At 35.3% G+C, this 22,346-nt stretch overlaps 3 protein-coding genes across 4 annotated transcripts; 2 read left to right on the top strand and 1 right to left on the bottom strand.

The window, feature by feature from the left end:
• Nucleotides 1-2,633: 2,633 nt before the first annotated feature.
• On the top strand, nt 2,634-6,827 carry LOC111366188 (leucine--tRNA ligase, cytoplasmic-like). 2 transcript variants are annotated; one of them, XM_022986897.1, is made up of 2 exons: nt 2,634-2,790; nt 3,230-6,827. In XM_022986897.1, the coding sequence occupies exon 2, from the start codon at nt 3,274-3,276 to the stop codon at nt 6,529-6,531; it is 3,258 nt and encodes a 1,085-aa protein (XP_022842665.1). In that variant the 5' UTR covers nt 2,634-2,790; nt 3,230-3,273; the 3' UTR covers nt 6,532-6,827. The 2 variants fall into 2 exon arrangements, with proteins under 2 accessions (XP_022842665.1, XP_022842657.1); XM_022986889.1 differs by having other exon boundaries at nt 2,635-2,790; nt 3,249-6,827.
• A 3,442-nt stretch (nt 6,828-10,269) lies between these two features.
• On the top strand, nt 10,270-18,246 carry LOC111366178 (ACT domain-containing protein ACR10-like). Its single transcript, XM_022986878.1, has 6 exons — nt 10,270-10,667; nt 11,823-12,047; nt 14,512-14,617; nt 16,004-16,334; nt 17,140-17,424; nt 17,907-18,246. Exons 1-6 carry the CDS (start codon nt 10,514-10,516, stop codon nt 18,042-18,044), a joined length of 1,239 nt encoding a protein of 412 aa, XP_022842646.1. The 5' UTR covers nt 10,270-10,513; the 3' UTR covers nt 18,045-18,246.
• Nucleotides 18,247-18,676: 430 nt separating this feature from the next.
• LOC111373646 (protein NUCLEAR FUSION DEFECTIVE 4-like) lies at nt 18,677-20,488 on the bottom strand. Its single transcript, XM_022996210.1, has one exon. The coding sequence runs from the start codon at nt 20,486-20,488 to the stop codon at nt 18,683-18,685; it is 1,806 nt and encodes a 601-aa protein (XP_022851978.1). The 3' UTR covers nt 18,677-18,682.
• Nucleotides 20,489-22,346: the final 1,858 nt, after the last annotated feature.

Here is a 22,346-nt window from a genome sequence, read left to right as displayed (position 1 = left end):
ATTACCCATGACCTTTACCAGTAGAATAATGGCACAATTGGATGATTACCCATGACCTTTCCATCACCAATCGAAGTTTGGATAGTCGAATTGAACAATTGGAGCAACATAGAAACATCAAATTCTCTAGAACTGAAGTTATCGCACACAGCCCTAATTGCACCCATGAATTCGCTCAATTTTGGACTAAATTGGACTTGACCCATGGCTGGGCAAGGTGCGCCAGGTGGAGAGGAGGTTAGCTATGGTGGTCTGCGATCATGGGTCTACTGGATGGCGCTGAAATTTGAGATTTTCGGACCCTGTTGCGCAGGCTACACGATCGCGACCAGCGATTTTGTTGTTGTTAATTCCATGTCTTTTTGTACTGTTTGGAATTGATTAGGACCATTGTTGGAGTTAGATTTGGGTGGGCAACCGACTTGTATTGGGTTCCGATCAAGGAGATGACCAAAGGTGGTGATTCCGGCAGTTTCATCAGCTGAATTTGTTGATTAATTGCGACTGAATCCACAGGTTTTATGGGGAGATGATCGGTGTTAATTGAAGAGGAGGTCAAGGGCTTTCTGATGGTACCGATATTTGGTGGTCTAGGTGGCCGGAAGTCATCGGAATTATGCTCCAACTGTGAGGGGGTTGGGGAAGAAGGAGATGGGGTGGGGGGTTATGGTTTTTCTTTTTGCTTTTTTAATTTTTAATTTAATAGGGAAAATGTGATATGTCCAAATTGCCCTTGCTGTATTTTGGAAAAATAATCAGATTTTTAATTTCTGAGGTCAACTGACGGATTTTGGGGTCAAATAGACGAAAACCGTCATTTTGGACTTGAGTTGCATATTTTTTAAAGGTTTGGTACTCACGGTGACACAAATCAAAGGTTTGGGTAAAGTCTGCTAATAAACGAAAGATTTGGTATTTCGACTGCAATTTTCCCTCTTTTTTTAACAAAGCAGGTCGGGTCGGGCGGTTTTTTTGGAGCAACCCGCAACCTGACCCGCCTTATTGACCAAAAACCCAAACCCAACTATAAAATTTAAAAAAACAGACCCAAATCGGTCGGTTTGGGTCGGGTCAGGCAGTTTAGACGGGTTGGTCGTTTTTTTGCCCACCACTAGTTATAACCAGCATTAAGCGATGCTTGGTGTACGTGGAGAGTTTCACAATTTTATTTTATTTTTATTTTTTTACAGGCATGATACTTGGTAGTTTTGTATTGAAAGATAATTAAAAGAAAAAAAAGGCGTAACCCCTGTAAAACGTTCTCATTGAAGTGCGGCGTCCTTGCTTGTTGCCGTAGCCAATTAATATACTGCATTAAAACCACCATTTGTTGTGTGAGTAGGGCAACTGCACAGGGTCCTAAAATTATAGGACAACACAATTATAAATTTTTTGTATATATTATATTATAATTTTTGTTATTTTGAAGAACATTTTTGAATTATGTACAAAATATGTGTTCAAAAATTAAGGGGTTGTTTGAGCTTTTTTTTTTAATTTATTTTTTCAAAACACATTTTCAACAATACATTCATCAATAAAATAATATTATACTTAAAATCGAAAACTTTTTTCTTAATTTTTAATCACACATTCTCCAAAAATCAGTATTCAAAAATGTATTTTTCTCTCAAAATGGAGCTCAAATAAGGGCAAAATTTAAGTGTGATTTTTAAATCATAATATTTTCAAAGTAAAATTCAAACAAGTACTAAATTATAAAATATAATAAAATAAAATGTTTTGAGAAATTCGGGGATTGGGCCGGAACGAGAAGTTTTGTCAATCCTAAAGTCAAATAAAGTAAACAGTGCCTTTAAACAGGTACTTTCAATGTCTATTTGACACTCATTAATTTAATTTAGGATTTCTTACATAAATATTTTCAACCACACATTCATACAATAAAATATTCAACACGTATATAAAAAAAAATACTTTACTTTTTAACCACATATTCTCTTAAAAATCACTATTCAATACTTTTTTTTAACAATACTGATTATCAAACACGCTCTTAGTATACAATTAGAGAAGAAAAATAATTACTTTATTATTATTTTTTTTACTAATAACTCGACATTAAATTGCATTGCAATACATTCATTATGTTGAACTAGATTCAATAAGGTTACTCTTAGAGTGTGTTTGATTGACATAGAAAATATCATCTAGAAAAGAAAATATTTTCCATCTTTTGTGGAAAATAAAAACTACCTCTACCCAAGGGAAATGTTTTCCTTAAAAACAAGGAAAATTAGGCATATTTTCAAAAGTCGGAAAATGTTTTCCATGGAAAAAGATAGCAATCAAACACTTCAAGTAGAAATTTGGATGAAAAACTGATATTTTCTATGGAAAATAAATGTAATCAAACACACCCTTAGATATATCACATGCGTGTTATTTATTACAGCAGATATTTACTATCCTTTTTTTTTTTTTTTTTAAAGATCAATATTTGAATCAACTAACCAATTTGTGCTATTTTGAATATCATTTTTTTTAATAGGAAAAATGGATTTTTTTTTCAATATTTTTCAGGAAATTCTTATCCTAAAATCACAGGCATGCTAGCCCATTGGGCTATCTTCAGTCACCAACTTGATCCGACTTGACCCGTTATTATCAGTAAAAGCAGAAAATGGAAGAAACGGAAATATGCTACATCCAAAAACCCTAGTTAACGGTGGCGTCTCATTATCTACTGAGACGCGTTATCCTTCAGCAACCCAAGCCTCCACGACACGTCTTTTCCTCCTTATTAATCTATAAATCGAATAAATTAAGGTATTTCTTTCACTTTGAATGATTTTTGTAGTGCTTTCTGCTTTTCCGATTAGTTATATTTATTGTTTTTACGGCATTTTCGATTGATTTTGCTTAAATTATAGGTGATAAAGACTTCGAAACGAACCAATTTCGAGTTATTTTCTGTTTAGCGACTAGAGTCGAAAATATAGACTAGTATTTTATTTGAGTTATTTATTTTGATGCAAATTAAGTAAATTTTCGGTTTGACATGGAAGGATAATATGTTAGTGACCTCAATGGAAAATTCTTCTTTTTAATGTAACGGGCGTAAACTGTTCTCCGACTTTCTAGCTCTGTATTTTCTTTATTGTTTAGGGGCTATAGAAGAATGCATATAATCTTATAATGATGTGATTTTTTTTTTGATGTAAAATACCTAATAAGCTTCTGTATTGGTATCTAATAGTGTGATTAGTACCTTTTTTTGTGTGTAGTTTCTGTGGCCTTGCTTTTAACGAAATGGCGGAAGATAGTGGGAAAAGCTTTGCACGCAGGGATCGTCTTTTGGAAATTGAGTCACAAGTCCAGAAGTGGTGGGATGAGGGTGATGTTTTTAAGGCTGAAGCCAAGGAGTTGGCGCCCAAACCAGGTGATAAGTTCTTTGGAAACTTTCCATTTCCCTATATGAATGGTTATCTGCACCTAGGCCATGCTTTTTCTCTCTCGAAACTTGAATTTGCCGCAGCATATCATAGATTGAGGGGTGCAAATGTGCTCTTGCCTTTTGCTTTTCATTGTACTGGTATGCCCATTAAGGCCTCAGCTGATAAGCTTAAGAGGGAGATTGAGATGTTTGGATACCCACCTGTGTTTCCTATTGTAAAAGAGGAAGGTTCTGAGCAAGAGGAGAAACCGGAGGGCGAGAATGCTGGAAATCAGACTCAACCTGGTGGTAAGTTTAAGGGTAAGAAATCAAAGGTTGTTGCCAAATCTGGTGGTGTCAAATACCAATGGGAGATTATGCAGAGTTATGGTTTGTCTGATGAGGAGATTGAGAAGTTCAAAGATCCATACCACTGGCTGACATTTTTCCCTCCTCTGGCTGTGGAGGATTTAAAGGCTTTTGGGTTGGGATGTGATTGGAGGCGAACTTTTATCACAACCGATATGAACCCTTATTTTGATTCATTTGTCCGGTGGCAGATGAGGAAATTGAAATCAATGGGTAAGATTGTTAAGGATTTAAGATATACTGTATATTCACCTTTGGATGGGCAGCCTTGTGCAGATCATGACCGGGCTTCAGGGGAAGGTGTTATTCCACAGGAGTATACACTCATAAAAATGGAGGTTGTCTCACCTTATCCACCAAAGATGAGCGTTTTGGAGGGCAAGAAGGTATATCTCGCTGCTGCTACATTGAGACCAGAGACCATGTATGGGCAAACAAATTGTTGGGTATTGCCAGATGGAAAATATGGAGCTTTTGAAATTAACGATGTGGACGTGTTTATCTTAACAAAGAGGGCAGCTCTGAATTTGGCTTATCAAAGACTCTCTCGCGTTCTGGAGAAACCAACTTGTTTGGTTGAGTTAACTGGTCAAGATCTTATTGGTTTGCCTCTGAGATCTCCTTTAGCATTTAATGATATCATATATACTCTGCCTATGTTATCGGTTCTCACCGACAAGGGTACTGGGATTGTTACTAGTGTTCCTAGTGATTCTCCCGATGATTACATGGCCCTCCATGATTTGAAATCAAAGCCAGCATTCAGAGCCAAGTTTGGCGTGGAGGACGAGTGGGTTGTGCCATTTGAGATTATACCTATAATCCACCACCCAGATTTTGGAGATAAGTCTGCTGAGAGAATATGCATTGAGAAAAAAATCAAAAGCCAGAATGAGAGGGAAAAACTTGATGAAGCCAAGAAAATAATCTACAAGGGAGGATTCTACGAGGGAACCATGCTTGTTGGGGAATTTGCAGGAATGAAAGTCCAAGAAGCGAAAAGTCTAATCAGAAGCAAGCTTTTAGAGCTCGATCAAGCTGTTGTGTACAGTGAACCTGAAAAGAAGGTTATGTCAAGATCTGGGGATGAGTGTGTCGTGGCTTTGACTGATCAATGGTACATCACTTATGGAGAATCAGAATGGAAGAAATCAGCAGAAGAATGTTTGGCTGAAATGAATCTCTACTCAGATGAGGCACGACATGGCTTTGAGCACACCTTAAGCTGGCTGAATCAGTGGGCATGCTCACGTAGTTTTGGGCTTGGGACTCGTATTCCCTGGGATGAGGATTTTTTAGTTGAGTCTTTGTCTGATTCAACTCTTTATATGGCATATTACACCGTAGCCCATCTGTTGCAGAGAGGTGATATGTATGGTACTGATAAATCTTTGGTAAAACCGGAGCAGCTAACAGATGAGGTTTGGGATTTCTTATTTGTTGGTGGGCCATATCCTGAATCGTCAGATATATCTTCTTCTCAGCTCAGTGAGATGAAGAAAGAATTTGAGTATTGGTATCCATTTGATCTCAGAGTTTCTGGCAAGGATCTCATTCAGAATCATCTTACCTTTTGCATATATAATCACGCAGCAATCATGCCCAAGCACCACTGGCCTCGAGGATTCAGATGCAATGGACACATAATGCTGAACTCTGAGAAAATGTCAAAGTCCACAGGGAACTTCAGGACGGTTCGCCAAGCTATTGAGGAATTTTCAGCTGATGCTATGAGATTCTCTCTCGCAGATGCGGGTGATGGTATGGATGATGCCAACTTTGTCTTCGAGACAGCAAATGCTGCAATCTTACGTCTGACAAAAGAGATTGTGTGGATGGAAGAGCTTTTTGAAGCCGAGACATCTTTGAGAGCTGGTCCCCCTTCCACTTATGCAGATCACGTTTTTGCAAATGAAATGAATATAGCGGTCAAGCTGACCGAGAGGAACTATAGTGAGTACTTGTTTCGGGAAGCTCTGAAAACTGGTTTCTATGATCTTCAGGCTGCAAGGGATGAATATAGGCTTTCTTGTGGATCAGGGGGCATGAACCGTGATTTATTGTGGTGGTTTATGGATATTCAGACGCGTCTAATAGCTCCAATCTGTCCGCATTATGCTGAATATGTCTGGAAGGAGCTGTTGAAGAAGGATGGATACGTCGTAAAAGCTGGGTGGCCTCAAGCTGATTTGCCAGATCTCACTCTCAAAAAGGCCAACAAATACTTGCAAGATTCAATTGTATGTATGAGGAAGCTTTTGCAGAAACAGATTACAGGTTCAAAAAAAGGTAACGTAAGTATACCTAATAGCCAAAATAAGCCAACTGTTGGTCTGATATTTGTGAATGAGCAGTACGATGGATGGAAAAAGGAATGCTTGAACATACTTCAGAAGAAATTTAACACTTCAACACGATCCTTTGCACCCGATCAAGATATCCTTTCTGAATTGCAGAAAAGTGCACTTGGACAGGGAGGCAATTTCAAACAAACACAGAAGCTATGTATGCCTTTCTTGAGGTTCAAAAAAGACGAGGTTATGGCTGTTGGAGTTCAAGCATTGGATCTGAAGCTGCCCTTTGGTGAAATTGAGGTTCTGAGGGAGAACTTGGAACTGATCAAGCGACAGTTGGGCCTTGATCGTTTGGAAGTTTTATCTGCTACAGATGCCAATGCTATCGAGAAAGCTGGGAATCATGCCACCCTTCTGAAGTCTAATCCACCATCTCCAGGAAATCCTACTGCAATCTTTCTGAATGAATGAACTAATTTTGCAGATATTAATTTCTCAGAAGTTTTTTGTTGAATTCTATCTTATTATATGTTCTTGGTAAATTTTAATGTATGCAAATCTGGTATTTGGTTCCTGCTCTCTAGAAGGGAAAGGAAAAGAAGGAATTGTCTCGTGAATTGAGTGACACTCATGTCATGAACGTTTATTTTCAATTATGAGACATTGCTTTTGTGCGTTTTGTATTTTCTGCAAGTGTTCCGCCGATATTTTTCCTGAATATTTTGCGATTTTTTCCCTTGGAAATAAAAAGATTGCGGTTTGGCTTTCAGTGGAACAATTTTACTTTGCCATTGCTTCCAAGTAGTGGATTTCTTAACCGGATTTTTCTTTCATTGATTCTATAAAATATTGGAGCATTTTTAAGAATGTCCAATTTTAAGGGTATGAGTTGAAAAGCGTCAACTCATTTGAATTTAGTGTCAATTGTCTATTATGCCTTTAATGAAAAACTACATTTTGAAATGGTATTCTCGACATTTTAAATGTTGTTTTAGACGTTTGAATTTTTTTTTTTATCAATTAGTCACGAATTTTGAGAAGTGACTTCGATTTCGCTGAGAAGCTACATTAAAATAATGTTTCTTGACATTTCATATGTTATTCTCGATATTTGAACATAGTTTTATTTATCTAGAATGATATTTCATTTTGAATATGATATTTCTCTACATTTAAAAATTTCGTTTTCTACATTTTTGAATCAATAAAAAATATAGCATTTATTATGATTTGACATGTATACTTTTTGAAATAAATATGCCAGGTTATGTGTCAAAATTTTATTGGTCAATAATAATATTACAAAAATGTCCATTTTTTGGTCTTAGTGTGGAATTATAAATTGTTGATAAGGGTATTTCGGCTTAAATTCTTCAAAATTAGATATTTTTGCAATGATGAACATTTTTACAAATGACTAGATAAAAAAAGACATTTTGTGAAATTTCCTCTAAAATATTTAATTGTCTGTGTTCCTGCCCTCATGGTGAATGACATATGATTGCGTCAAAAATTAACGTGTCTTGTCTTGATAAAGCATGTGCCTCATAAGTCGTAGATGTTCGAGCAAAATTAGCTTGTCTGCTAATGAGGAACTACTAGAAAAGAGAAAATTGCAGTGGAGGTCATATACCTTTTAATTTGTTGCAGACTACATCTTAATTTTTTATTTTTGCGACCGCAGTTCCACATCTTTCACTTTGACTACAGTTGAAGTTCATATAACATATTCTGTACACAATTCTGTTAGTCAATACTCAAATTCAAATTTTGACTCAAGTCAACAAATTACTCAAATTCAAATTTTGACTCAAGTCAACAAATTACTCAAATTCAAAATTTGACTCAAATCAACAAATTAAGCCCCTTTTTTATCTCCATTTTTGGGGGAAAATATATTATGAAATGGTGATTTTTTGGAAAATGTAAGGTTAAAAAGTAAAAAAAAAAAATCGAAATACGTGTATTATTATTTTATGAAAAAATGTGTGATTAACAATGAGAATTAAAAAAATAAATTTTTGAAAAAATGGGGCTCGAACATGGGCTAAATGAAGAGCAAAATAGTATTTTTACAATTTCTTTAATAAAATGATTAAATAATTAAATAGAAAACCAAAAACAAAAAAAGGAAAGAAAAAAAAAAGAGTACTGTTAAAACCAAAAATCAGGAAACCCAATCACACCTGTCATCGTCGTCACCAATTCGCCACCACAAACCACAATCTCTTTAGCTTTTTGGGAAAAGAAACTTGAACACCAATCTCTTCAACTTTTTGAACTTTCACCTCCAACAATCAAAGATCAATTGATGCTTGAGAGAGATCCACATGGAGAGGTCCAGGAAAATGCTTTCACCGTGTCAATGTTTAAATCCATATTTCTATATTATGGCATGTAGGTGGGTTATTGTTTAATCCTCCTAGATTGCCAAATTGAGACAGAGAAAATGCTCATTCAAATGGTTGAATCTACCCCAAAAACCATTTCATCTATCCAACATCGCTTCTCATTGAAGAATGGACAAATATTGTCTCGTGAAGAATTCTTCACCATAGCATTCAATTCAAGAACTAGAATCAATACCTTTTTAGAAACACCGGCCAAAATCAAGATACCCCCACTATCTCTACATGGAGAATCATTCAAATCACCAGCTTTAGGAAAAGACTCTGAACTCCTTGATAAATCTTTCATTAACAAATTATGTGAAAACCTAGGTAGATTCAGTGTTCTAGTACCTCCAATTGCAACCCTAACTGCCATGGTGGGCTGGATGCAGTTGTTTTCAAGAGTACTAGAGAGGTGGAGCGGTTGTTGAAGAGTTTGGAAGAATTGAGATTGAGATGGGGAATAATTAGATAGAGATGTCCAAGAATGGTGGTGGCTATGTATTAGGGAAGGGTGGGGGGTGTGGCAATGATGGGTGCATCGATCGTGACTAGTTTTCTATCTTAAGGAAGATTGGGAGTAGGAGTGAGTGGGTGGGGGAGGGGTGATGTAGGGAAGATGAACAGTACTTCTCTCTTCCTCTTTTTTTTTTTTTTTATTTAATTATTTTATTATAGAAATTAAAAATATATCATTTTGCCCTACATTTAATTCATCAGTTTGAGACAAAATTTCAATTTCAGTATTGACTAATGGAATTTGAACGGAATCTTTTATTAGACTTCAGCTGCAATCAAAGTGAAAGGTTTAGGACTGCAGTCATGGAAATAAACGGTTAAGGTGTAGTTTGCAATAAGTTGAAAAGTTTGAGAACTTCACTGCAATTTTCTCTTATAAAAATATCGGTGCAGTTCTGAAGCACAAGTATTGAGTACATTGTGACAAATGTCCAATTCAATAGGAACTTGAAGTCATTGCGACTGAGCTGAGGCAGTGGTTGACCTAACTATTTTCCCCAAAAGACAAGACAGGCAGACATTTGGGGGAACATTTTTTCAACTAAGCCCCCCTTTGGTTTCTATATCATAATTATTATTTAAAATTAATTTTTCTTTCATTTTATGTTTTTCAAACTTAAGAGGTGTTTGATAGATATTTTTATATAAAAATATATTTTAGAATAATAAATTAATGTGAAATTTATGGTTGAAAAATAAGAAATTTTTTTTAATTTATGTGTAATATTATTTTAATAAAAAATGTATGGTTGAAAAGAAGAGAGAAAAATACATTTTGAAGAAAATGATTATCAAACGGCTCTTAGTACAAACACTCATTAGTTTTATGATTTGTCAACCCTTGCGTGCCAATTGTAATGTCATGCCCCCAAGCCGACACAAATTCTTGTAATCCTAGTAATGTTGCACAACTTATTTTTGCATCTATAGTATTTTGGGTTACATCAAAAAATAGATCCCTTCCATCAAAAGGGATCTTAGATCCTAGTACTCAAACAAATATTAATTTATTTTAAGGTAATGAAGTAATAAAGCTGCTATTATTATTATTTTATTAATTATTTTAAACAAAATCAACTCACAGCTACTAATAATTGTGTCCAAACAAGTCATGAATTAAAAAAAAAAAAACTTATTTACTTGTAAATTTTCAAGATTAGTCAAACATGCCGACTCACTGATCTTGCGTTTCTTTGTTAATTCAACACGTAACTTCTTTAACTCGGAGTAATATTAGAACAAGAAAACTGTGTGTCCAAAAAGAAAAAGAAAAAGAAAAAGGTGCCTGCTTCTTTGTCCCTATTCTACGGAATCTCTCCAATAAAGATTTCCCCCCCCTCTCTCTCTCTACAAAGCACATGAGAGAGAGTGAAGAAAAAATGTCACAATAGGTTTCATTATCTGTTGAATGAAGCATTTGTGTTCACACTCTCACGCTCCCAGTACTTCAATTCCAAGAACCCACAAAACAGCCCATGAATATATTCAGTTCTGTTTACACACACATATGTAGAGAGAGAAAGAGATAAAGAGAGAATTGGAAAATGGGAATCACTTATGAAGATGCAGTTTTGATTAAAGAAGCAGGGAGAGAAGGCGAGAGCACAGTAATTACAGTGAATTGTCCAGATAAGACTGGTCTTGGCTGTGACCTCTGTAGGATAATTTTACTCTTCGGGCTTAGCATTACCAGAGGAGGTAATCAATAATTTGACTGCCCTTTTATCATTTACTTTAATCTAATTTGTCCTTTTGTGTTTTTAATGTTGATGTTTTCTATGTTTTTCACTAATTTTTGTTCCCAGATTTATGTATGCAGGACTTATTTTGGATGATATACGATGTTGTTGGTTTTTTTTTTTTTTTTTTTAATGCCATTTTCCCGCTTCGGGGAGCACAAACGGAGATCGACCTGCCCGGTCAGGTCGCGGGGGTCGAGAGGGCAGCGCCCCCGAAAGAGAATTTTGATTTCTCTGCATGTATTGAAGGGTATATTTGGCATTTCGAAAACCAATATCGGATGAATGAGAAATTACGAAAAAGGACGAAAATCAGTGAATAGACACTTTTTCATAAAGGTGCATTGTTTGGAAAAGGTGCATGGTTTGGTCTCAACCATTTCGTCCACACCCTTTCATGGTCTATAAATAGGACCCTTTGGGTGTCCTATTCCACACAATTTTGATATGCAAAAACGTCTCTCATCCTTTCTTCTATCCAAAATCAAAATCATTTGTTTTGATTTTCCTTCATCCTTGGAGTATATAAACCTAAATTTGGTTCGTTGTACTTGTGTTTTGGAGTGTTACAAATACAAGTGTAGCCGTTGTATCTTGGGAGTCGATTGCCGAAATCCGTAAGCACCGTTGCGGGGCAAATTCGACTTAAGGACAAAGAGTCCAACTCTTGCCTCGACTTTGTCCCTAACCATCATTATTCTTATTTTGGCGTCACTATTCACAAAATTCTTCCAACACTTCCTGTTGACAAGAAAATTTCATACTATTACAGCCTTTGTTAAGTAACACTGGACGGGATTGGACCGTATTGAAGGGATTAGACAATACTTTGAACTTAAACTTGTCATGTCCTGTCCGATATTGTGTGTCAAACATGTTCAAGTTAAAATTGTGTGCTCAGTTGGCGAATCTGGTATTTCCAATGAATAATTTTGAAGATGATACTGTTTCTTGAAATTTCTTCTAATTTTTCAGATAGAAATCTTTGAGATTTGAAGCTTAGCCCACATTATGAGATCTATCATTCTATCAATAATTTTTGCATTTTCTGTTTTTATGGATTAAGGATTTTAAGAAAATTAACTGTACACTCTTTGATTTTTTGATGAAACAGATGTTTCTACAGATGGTAAATGGTGTTACTTGGTTTTTTGGGTAGTTGCTAAGCCAACAACAAGGTGGAACTTGTTAAAGAAGAGACTTCTTGAGGTGTGTCCAACATGTACCCCAGCAGCATCTGGAATTTACTACTATATGCCAGAATTTCAGCAGCGAAGGCCACTGGACATTTTCCTACTTAAATTTTGGTGTTCCCATGATCGGAAAGGCCTTTTACATGGTAAACTTTCTTTTTGATGGAACATAGAGCTTAAGCATTTATGAAGGCTTAGGTATGCTCTTGGGAATTTGAAAATAATTATTTTACGCTTATTGAGAGTTTTTCAATGCCACCTGTCAATATACTCAATAAAATTCGATACCCTTCGATGTGAGAGCTTCTCTCATGATATAGAACCAATCGAACTAAATGGTAAAAACAATCTATCTATATACATGGTACAATTATAATTGTAATATAGCCGTAATTTTCGATAATTTTCGTAATATTTATTTAACCTCATTAACATCCCCCTCAAATTGATGCTGGTAAAAGCATTAATTTGCAATTATGAACTGGCAATGGTGATAATAATTTTGCCCATGAAGAAGAAATCCAAAGTAGAACGACCATTCACGTAAATTAGTGACAACGAGAGACCAAGAACAACAAATAATGCAAAAACAACCAAGAGCTACTCCAAATCCACTTTAAGAATACTCCAAAGACACTCCAGGAGCTCACACCCCTTAAATAATTTTCAAAACAAATTCACGAAGTGCACCGACACATAACTCAGTGGAACACATAATTCGCGTTCTGACAAAAGCTCTAACACCAATACATCGGCCAAAAATGCAGCAATATATCGCTGACTAAGATGCTGTAGTTGGGAGAAATCCCACAAAATAGTCGACACAAAAAAATTCAAAGATGATCCTCCTCTGAGAATCCAAAACCCCACAAAGATGATCTTCATCCGAGAATCAAAACTCTAACTCATCACCCAAGCAACAAAAATTCAACGGTCTGCACTCTCATGTCTTCACTCACCCTCATGTTTTAGTCATTCTATATGTCATCTTCTTCAAAGTTTGTTGATGAAGAAGTTGAGTAGAAGAATATTTCTCCCAAATTTTAGCGTAATGTTGGGGGAGAAATTTCAACTCACAATAAAATTAATCAACCAATTTTGCTAGTCACCCGAATTATGCTAATAAATTAGCCCAGATAATGCACCCCAACAATCACCAAACTTATGTTAATAGAGTAGTCAAAAAAACTGGCCAAGTAATGCAACCCAACTATGATAAAAACTTAAAGAATCAACCAAAACAACCGTCCAATGTAAGAAATTAAGAGCTTCAACTCAAACTCAATTATATTGTTCTTTGGCCCACAAAAATTCCAGCCCACACAAGACAATCCACAATAAAATCAAACCAATTAAATAATTGGCCCAATTACTCCAATAGCCTAATAAATACACCAACCCACTAGCTTGCTCCTATAATTTCAACAGGCCCAACCACTACAAAATTCATATATTCCATGTACACAGCCCAGATACAATCCACATACACTCAATCCACCAAGCTCAACCGAATCCACAACCATTGACTTGGCCTATAACCTACAATATCTTCCTCAATCCTACAAACCTGCCGGAATTGTGTTGATCCCAAAAGGATTGTAAAGAATGAGATTTAATGATGATATGAAGTGGTGAAGATCACAATGATAAAACAAGATTAAAAGTAAACAAATAAATAAAGAGAATTAATCACAGAGGAACGATTTATTATAAACTGACAATATAGAGAGAAATTACAGACATAATAATAATGTTTATATGGAGCCATGTATTTATAGGTCATGTTTCAAACCCTAGAAGAGTCCTAGGAGGCAAGAAAATATATTGCAATTAGGAGATCCAATTTCAACGAGATTTTGTTTCCTCGTTGTTGAATGCAATTAGACTCCTCTCTAACACCAACAACACGTGATTCAAGACTCCTATTTGAGTCACAATTCTAACAAATTGGTGTGCCATCGTTTGACATTTTCAATAGTTCTCTTTGGTAACGGTTGTTGAAATCCCAGAGGGTAGGTTGAACGGATGAAGAGTAAATAAACTTCTTTGTTTTGGCCATCAATTTGGGATAATGGGTTTAGTGGGTCTATTAGGCAATATGTGGACAAAGACTCCTAATTTGATTTTGAAAAGGAAAATGAAACAATTGGCTTAATTCGATGTAGACCATATACCACAAGAACATCCAACCAAGAAAATGAGAGAAAATTCTAAGCAATTGGCTCCAGTAACATGTCAAATAGATTCTATAATACTCAATAAAACTCGATGCCTCTCAATGTAAAAGATTCTCTTATTATATAGAACGAAATCGAACTAAATATGGTAAAAGCAATCTATCTATATATGGTACAATTATAATTGTAATATAACATTAATCTTCGATAATCTTCGTAATCTTTATTTAACCTCATTAACACCACCCAATGGTTTGATCCGAAACCTTGCATAGAGATTTTGTTGTATTGGTCAAAGGATTATGGAGAACAGATATTATTGTACATTAAGATCGGTTTTAGCTAATTGTTGTCATATTATGACTTTCTACCTTGATTCATTTTTCCTGTTTGATTTAGTTTCTCGAGACTTCAATTTTTAATCCTTGCACAGATATCACCGAGGTTCTTTGTGAACTGGAGCTTACAATAAAACGAGTGAAAGTTTACACAGCACCAGATGGAAGAGTGATGGATCTCTTCTTTGTCACAGACATTAGGTTCGTTGCTTTACATTTTGTCTCTGAAGTTGACTCTTTGTTCTTAAAATTTCTGTATAGATAGAATATTAAAATAACATCATCTGAGAATCATCAAGGTTTTTTAAGAACTCATTTTTCACATGGGCATCTCTAAATTTTGTAGTCTGCTTATGACTGAGCAAAGCTATTCAACTTACATACATTCTCACTTCTGGGTCGGGAACTATCTATCTTTTGGTACAATTGAATACCTGCTAATTAGACTTGGTTTTCTTTCAAAGGATGCATTCTATTAGATGATTAAACTACGGCTTCTGGGAATTTTTTTACTGTAAAAAAGTTAGAACCAAATAGAAAGTAAAAAGAGACGTTTTCCATGGTATATACTACTCGGCTATGGTTACTAGCTTTTTAACTTCTATTTATTTCGATTGCCGCTAAATGTCCTGGTTGAATCCCTTTATTTAGTTTGCTATTGTGACATTCTGTCTTTTTCTGCGTCAGATATTTTACAAATATTAATACTAGTGTAGGACCATCTTAATGGTTATATGGCATTATCAAAGTGGCTGCCACTTGCTGATATGATTATCAACTCAGTTTGTCAATAAGTGGGGAGCCTGCATGCCACTTTTTCCACCTACTCTACCTTGCATTTAAGATACTGATAATAATATAATGATGTGATTAAGGCGTAAAAACAAAAAATTCATGAAAAACCTTCCAGTCCTTGTTGATTCACATATGAATACGACATTAAAAACTCGTTGATCACATAGAGTACCAATAATTTGGATAGACGAACCAAAATCATAGTGCAAGAGGGGAATTTAAAAACTACCCTAACAAAGATCTTAGTGCAAGAGGAAAATCTAAAAACTACCATAAGAAAAATCCTAATGTAAGAGGAAAATCTAAAAATTACCATGAGAATACTAAAATCACTAAAACTATTGAAGAGAATTCCTAATTTTCATTAGTGGGCTGCATCAAGGCTCCAGCTGCAGCAGTAACCAAAACACGAAAATGGTAGCCGGAGAAGCCGAATTAAACCATAATTTTTTTTTTTTAAGAGCTTCTTATTCTTGTTAGCAGTGTGTTTGAGAGTTTAAATTCAGGTTGAGAATGGATGAGAAGTCCTGATTCAAGATTATTTGACTGGGATGAGAGAAATATGTTGGAGTCAACTTTGAAAACCCTGTGGCTGCCTTTTATATTCTGATCATTCTTTCAACCTAAGACATCTTTGGATTTGATTTTATATTTTAATTAATGAGAGAGTTATCTTTCCTTATGAACGGTCAAGATAAATGGAATTCGGCATCAAACTCACCATTTCTCTTCCTCATTTGGGTACTTGTGTGAATTTTTTACTTTCAAATTAATTTCTATCTCCTAACGCAGGGAGCTTCTTCACACAACTAAAAGGCGGGAGGAAACTATTCAACATCTAAAGCTTGTATTAGGGAATGCCATGATTAGTTGTGAGATTGAATTGGCAGATCCTGAAGTTGCTGCACGCCTACAGTCATTTCTTCCATCTTCAATTTCAGAAGACACTTTCAGAGTAGAATTGCCCGGGCAACCCTCGAATGGAGTTCTTACCAACGAGTCTGTATCTGTAGTTATGGACAATTCCCTCAGCCCTTCCCATACGCTCGTTCAGATCTTCTGTCAAGATCACAAAGGCCTTATTTATGATATCATGAGAACACTGAAAGACTACAACATCCAGGTCTGTCTTTTAACTTCAGATCTTGGAATAAAGTCTTCTTCTAACTCATCTATCAAATAGATGAATCTTTAGAAAGAAAATTTCAAGTAAAAAGTTATCCCGTCTCAATTAACTCATCTTCTATACTTGAAACGAGAACGAGATTGTGTAATGACAATGCTACAAAAGAGTATTTAACTCTAATGTATGATCCTTTCCTGGATGAACCATATTGGAAAACTCATTTCCCACGAAAGAGGTGAATTAAATAGGAAATTCTCTTTATTCCATTGTTACTACTAGTTCTTAAAAATACGATATGAATGAACTTCTATGGTATGGTCTTACAGATTCAACCAGTTGTGTTGAATGTGGAATATCACTGAGTAATAGGAGTTCGTGTTGCACAGCTTGCTTTTTCTTTGGTTCTACTATTAGTCTCTGAATCGTTCTTACTGAACTGAATTGATGGCTAAGAATGATAACTTATTCTGAAATTTTTAGGATAGGCGTTGACTGAAATATTTCTGGTGAGGTCAGTGAGGTTGAGCAATTAAAAATATTTGTTTAATGATTTATTCCTGTTCTCAAGATTATGTTGCCTGGATCAATTTCAAGGTAAAAAAAAATAAAAATGTTCTGGTTCATTTTAGGTACTAACATAGAAAGCGTCAGGTTCTGAGACTCATTTAATTTAATAGGAAAATGAAGTTTGCAAAAATGCCTCTTGTTAACTGCCAAAAGTTGATCTTATATGCTCTTACATTGCACAATCTTCAACCTGTTTACAAGGATATTCTTACCTGACTTCCATTAATTGCACCAGATCTCTTATGGCCGGTTTTTTGCAAACCCAAAAGGGAACTGCGAGATGGACTTGTTTATAATGCAAGCTGATGGGAAGAAGATCATTGATATGCACAAAAAGAACGCTCTATGCTCTCGACTGAGAATGGAACTTCAACAACCTATAAGAGTAGATGTTGTGAACCGGGGGCCTGATCCCGAGTTGCTCGTTGTTAATCCAGTTGAGCTGTCTGGCAGGGGCCGCCCCCTTGTCTTCTATGACATTACCCTTGCTCTCAAAATTTTAAACATTCGCATCTTTTCGGTAATCAGATCTAACTCTCTTTATTTGTTTGATTCCTTTGATCTTTTGATAATTTTAGGGGTAGCTGCAAACTTTTTCGCCAACCTATTGCTCTAATAGTAGGTTGGACGGAAACTTACTATTGTAGTTGTACAGTCAGTTTTCAATGATGGAAACTGTGTAAATTTTCATTAAACTACCTCATCGCCCTTGTAAAAAATGCCTCGATACAAATTTGTGGGCATCGACCTAATTTGGGGAGTAAATCTAGCTCACAAAATTGGACGTCTGAAAGCAAGATGACGATTTGGCTGACATTTGGATGCTTCCATCATTGAAAACTATTATACAACTATAATGAAAAATAGACAATTAACTTGCCTCTTTTGTAGGTTAGGAGCCAACATCAAACTGTTGCGAACCAAATCACCAATTGTGCAATTTTCTTGTGTTTTTACATGGAATTGACGGTTTTGCAACTTCTGGTTCGATAAATTTTGCAGGTGGAAATTGGTAGATGCCAGATTCACGATCGAGAGTGGGAAGTGTACAGGATCTTGTTAGATGAATGGGATGGTTGTTCTGCCACCAGAAATGAGATTAAAGAATGTGTTAAGAAGAAGCTGATGGGTTGGGAATGATGTAGTCTATTTCATTTACTAGTTCTTCAACCCATTTACTGTACAGCATGCATATTTGTTTTCTTCTTTTTCTCTCTTTTCCTTGTACCCCTGCAGCTTCTAGGTTTAATTGTATAAAGCTTTTTAAGTAATTCACGTGCACCTGATTATTCGCGTTTGATTGTGCTTAGAAGGAAGTTAAATTTACCGTCATCTATTTGAATTGTTTTTTCAGACATGATTCTCAAAGTTAGTTCTTTTACGAGCAAATTACTTTCTAGAAAAGTATGTTTAACCACAAAAACCAACATGCTCAAAACCATGCCGATTGAATCACGTGTCTCGTCAATTGGAAAGAACCTTTGAACATGTAGCAGTATGGTAGAGAATTGGGAAAAACTGGTCTTTACCACTCAATGGTGCTCTCTCTCAAGATAGGTCTTCAAGTCACTGTATTCTGATAGGGCTTTGAGAGAGAGAACAAAAAATGCAAGAAATATCTAATTAATAAAGAAAAACTGGCTACAAATTGTTGGAATCAAACTATAATGAAGAAATTTAAGAAGTTCGATTCACATATAGACAATAATTTAGAACAGAAATTTTCATCAAATAAGAAAAGACAAACCCTTTTTTTTTTTTCCCAACTTTTTCCTGATCTATATGCTGCGAGCCTGAATATACCCGGTGGAAACCGCCGCCATTTCTTTCTCATTCTTTTCCATTTCATCCCTAAACCTCTTGTAGATATCAGTCTGGTAATATTTCCTTGTTCTGAACACCAATATCAATGAAACAAGAGCTCCAAATAAGTTCACACAGGCTAAAATCAAGAAAGATAGTCTGTAACACTGCTTCCCCATGCATGTTAGCTCGCGTACCATTGATCGTGTCATCCCTTTACTTGCAAGTTGTTTCAATGCCTCTCTATCGTACAGCTTTCCGACGGTTCTCACGTTAAATATGTATGATCCAAGAGGGCTAACCAATTGACCACAATTAAAGAGAGTTGAGTAATATTTCAATCCAAAAAGCTCTGAAATGATGATGAAAAGCACGGTCAATTGTATACCATAAGAGAATCCGATCAACAACGAAGCAATGTAGACTGATCCCGGAAAGGGCAACGCGATCAACAGGTCTCCGATGCATGGTAACACGAGGGAAAATGTCATCATAAGAGTACGAGGTATTTTCCATTTCAAAACTAGTTTTTCTGAGACAAACCCTGAAAAAACCCTACCAAAAAAGTTCCATATGCTTACTAGGGAAACAAATGTACTGACAGTATGAGTTGGATAGCCTAATGATTCACCAATTTGGCCTAAATTATCAACTGCAGTTAAACTGCAACCTAATCCACAAAATGTAGCCACATAAAGTATTATCATGTCTACACTTAGTAGGGCTTGTAATATTGTGTAATCTTCACCCCTTTTCGGTTTTTTGCATATGTTTTCATACCATGAAGTTTCTTTCTTTTCTTCGACCATGGGTTTCTCATATTCTACCAATTCCACGATTTCTGGCTCAATCTCTTCTGCAGGTTTTGATTCTGTCAAAGGTGGTTCCTCAACAAGAACCCCAGAAGGGGCTTTTTTAGCCTCCTCTTTGTTCAATCTCCAAGTATAAAATTCTTCTCGGATCGCAATAAGACATGGAAGGAAAAGCAAAGCACAAACAATAGTGGCACTTCCAATTAAGGCCTTATGAGAAAAATTAATATATTTTTGTGCTATTGTTAATCCCATTAAGACCAATGCCAAAGTAACTGATATTATCAGATTCTCATATAAAACATTAATCTCATTTGGATGCCTAGAAATTTTCAGTGCCCTAATGTTAAAGATGAAGAATATTGAAATCACTGCTGGGAGCCAACCGATGAGAAGAATTAAAGATTTACCATCATTTCCATATATTGCAAGATAAAGTTGGGTAAAAACTGCACCACTTAGTCCTACGTAACCCTTCATTAAACCCAGCAACATACCTCGGCCTTCTGGAAAGTTTTTCACACAAGTAACAACTGAACCCGTGTTTGCAAAATTCTGCGAATTCGCCCCAATGCATATATAGAGACACATTTGCCAAACTTTGGGTGTTGATATTCTTCTAGTCACTGAAAGCCATATCATAAAATAGCCTGCAAAATTCATGAGTGATCCGATCAAGAGCACGAACCATGTTGGTGTAACCTCGGCTATTAGGCCAGATAGAACTCCGACATTGGCTCCCAAATCTTTGCATGTGCTTAAAGTATTTAGGGTTGATTGATCATAGCCAAGCGTGGCCTTTATCACTTTTGAATAAACACCAAAGAGATAGGTTGCACCAGCGCCAGCCATTATCAGGAAGGAAGCAAACATCATGAACCACCGGCCGGTGAGGACTTGCACTGTAAAACGACACAATCCGCATCCTTTTCCTGGTGGAGAGTTAGTGGTAATCCCTGTTTCAGCCATCACGTATCTTGGTTCTTGAACAACTGAATAGGTTTCTGTAAAAATGTGAAAATTCGGAAGATTGAAATATGAATTAAAATTTGTTGATTACTTGATCTTTAATAAACGAAACCAGAACAATTTATAATTGCTGGAGATAAGATAAGGTATAGTTGTTAGAGATAAAATAGCTCTCTAATTTGAATTATCTGTTAAAGAACCTAATTTCCAGTTTCATATTCTATCTGTCTATATTTTACACATCCCTTTATTACTATTATTATTATTTTTAAATAAACTTTGAAAGAGAATTGAACAAATGTAAAATTTTAACAGATAGGGTAAGGTGGATTATAGTATATCTCTGGAGTAAAATCGATTTAATACTACTTATCAAATATGTGTCTAGCTAGGGTCGTAAAATCCAAGCAGTCCAATTTCCTTGAAATTCATGCATGTTAAGAAAGATTTTTCAGTTATATTTCTATCAATCAAAAACTTAAAAACCATATTCTTAATTATATATGGATAAGAATACTAAGAATTTGACTTGTTCACAGTATAAAGGATTAATTAGGGTAAATGTTTGTGATCTTCGGATCAAACTTGACTTCATGAATCAGATAACATGAAGCAGAAGTCTTGGAGTTGATAAATATATATGAACTCCTAAAGAAAAGGGTTCGAAGTATACTAATATTTTTCCCCCTTTTTCTGAAAGTCAATGTGTACAGAAATAATTTAAAATCGTTTCTTTCTTCTTTTAGATTCAGTTGGTTTAAATTTGTGAATTGATAACTTTCCGTTTTCGGATATAGAGATTATGCTGCAAAGAAAATTCGAAAACGACATGATATGGCAATCTGTCTGTTGCAAATACATTGATAAGTTAGTGAAAAATAAGTCATTTTTCTTATAGTAATTCATATTTCCTCATCGAAATTGGACATCGATTAACATCGATTTTTTCACATGTAGATAAGACAATCCATCACTAAATTGAAAATTAAGCGAAAACTAAACATTGGTTCACCCCATTCTACTGTTTTCTTCCCCTTGGCTACCTCCATTATTAATAGTGGTGGAGTCATTTTTGATTTGAGAGGACCTATTGGATTGCAATCGACTTACTCAACGGTAGCCGACAAAGAGTGACATATTGCCAATTAAGCTCTCAATTTTCTTATATTAAATTTAATCCGACCATATGCATTTATCATCAAATTTTCTAATTTGAATTGGAACCAAAATATGGATAAGGGGGCATGGAATACATATGGTGAGCTACAACAATGGTTAAAGAGCTATGTTATACTATTCAAGTCTCGACGACGAATTGATTTGATAGCTCAGATATTGTTATTTATGATATTGATCTGATTCAAGATCGTCGAGAGGTAATTCATTCATTGAATTTACAGACGATCATAAATTCGGATTTTATTTAAATTTTCCTTGATTGAGATTCAAATTCCCAATAAATTGGATCATTATTCCAATTGATTTATTTTGAAGCCGGGAACAAAATTAACTCAAAAAGATAACATTCAAATGAGAAAATTTCTCCTTTGGTCCTCAAATTTATTAATAGATGCATTCTAGTCTTAAATTGGAAAATTTTCAAATATATTAACCACTCACCAGACTCTCATGTGTCTAACATCACGAATTTGTATTTTGGTTTCCAACATGAGTCATGATAAAATTTTGAAAGTGAAATTTTTTTTCATTATAATTATGCGGCGGTTGAAAATAAATTTGTACACTTTGATATCGTCAACTAACCTTTATTTGTAAAATATTAAAAGAAGCTAATAATGTATTTTTTATCCGGTCAAATATTAATTTCAAAAATACACTCATAGCTACTATTCATTTA

This window comes from Olea europaea, chromosome 2, assembly GCF_002742605.1.
Source record: "Olea europaea var. sylvestris chromosome 2, O_europaea_v1, whole genome shotgun sequence".
Lineage (NCBI taxonomy): Eukaryota > Viridiplantae > Streptophyta > Magnoliopsida > Lamiales > Oleaceae > Olea > Olea europaea.
This window is presented reverse-complemented; position numbering and strand designations above follow the sequence as displayed.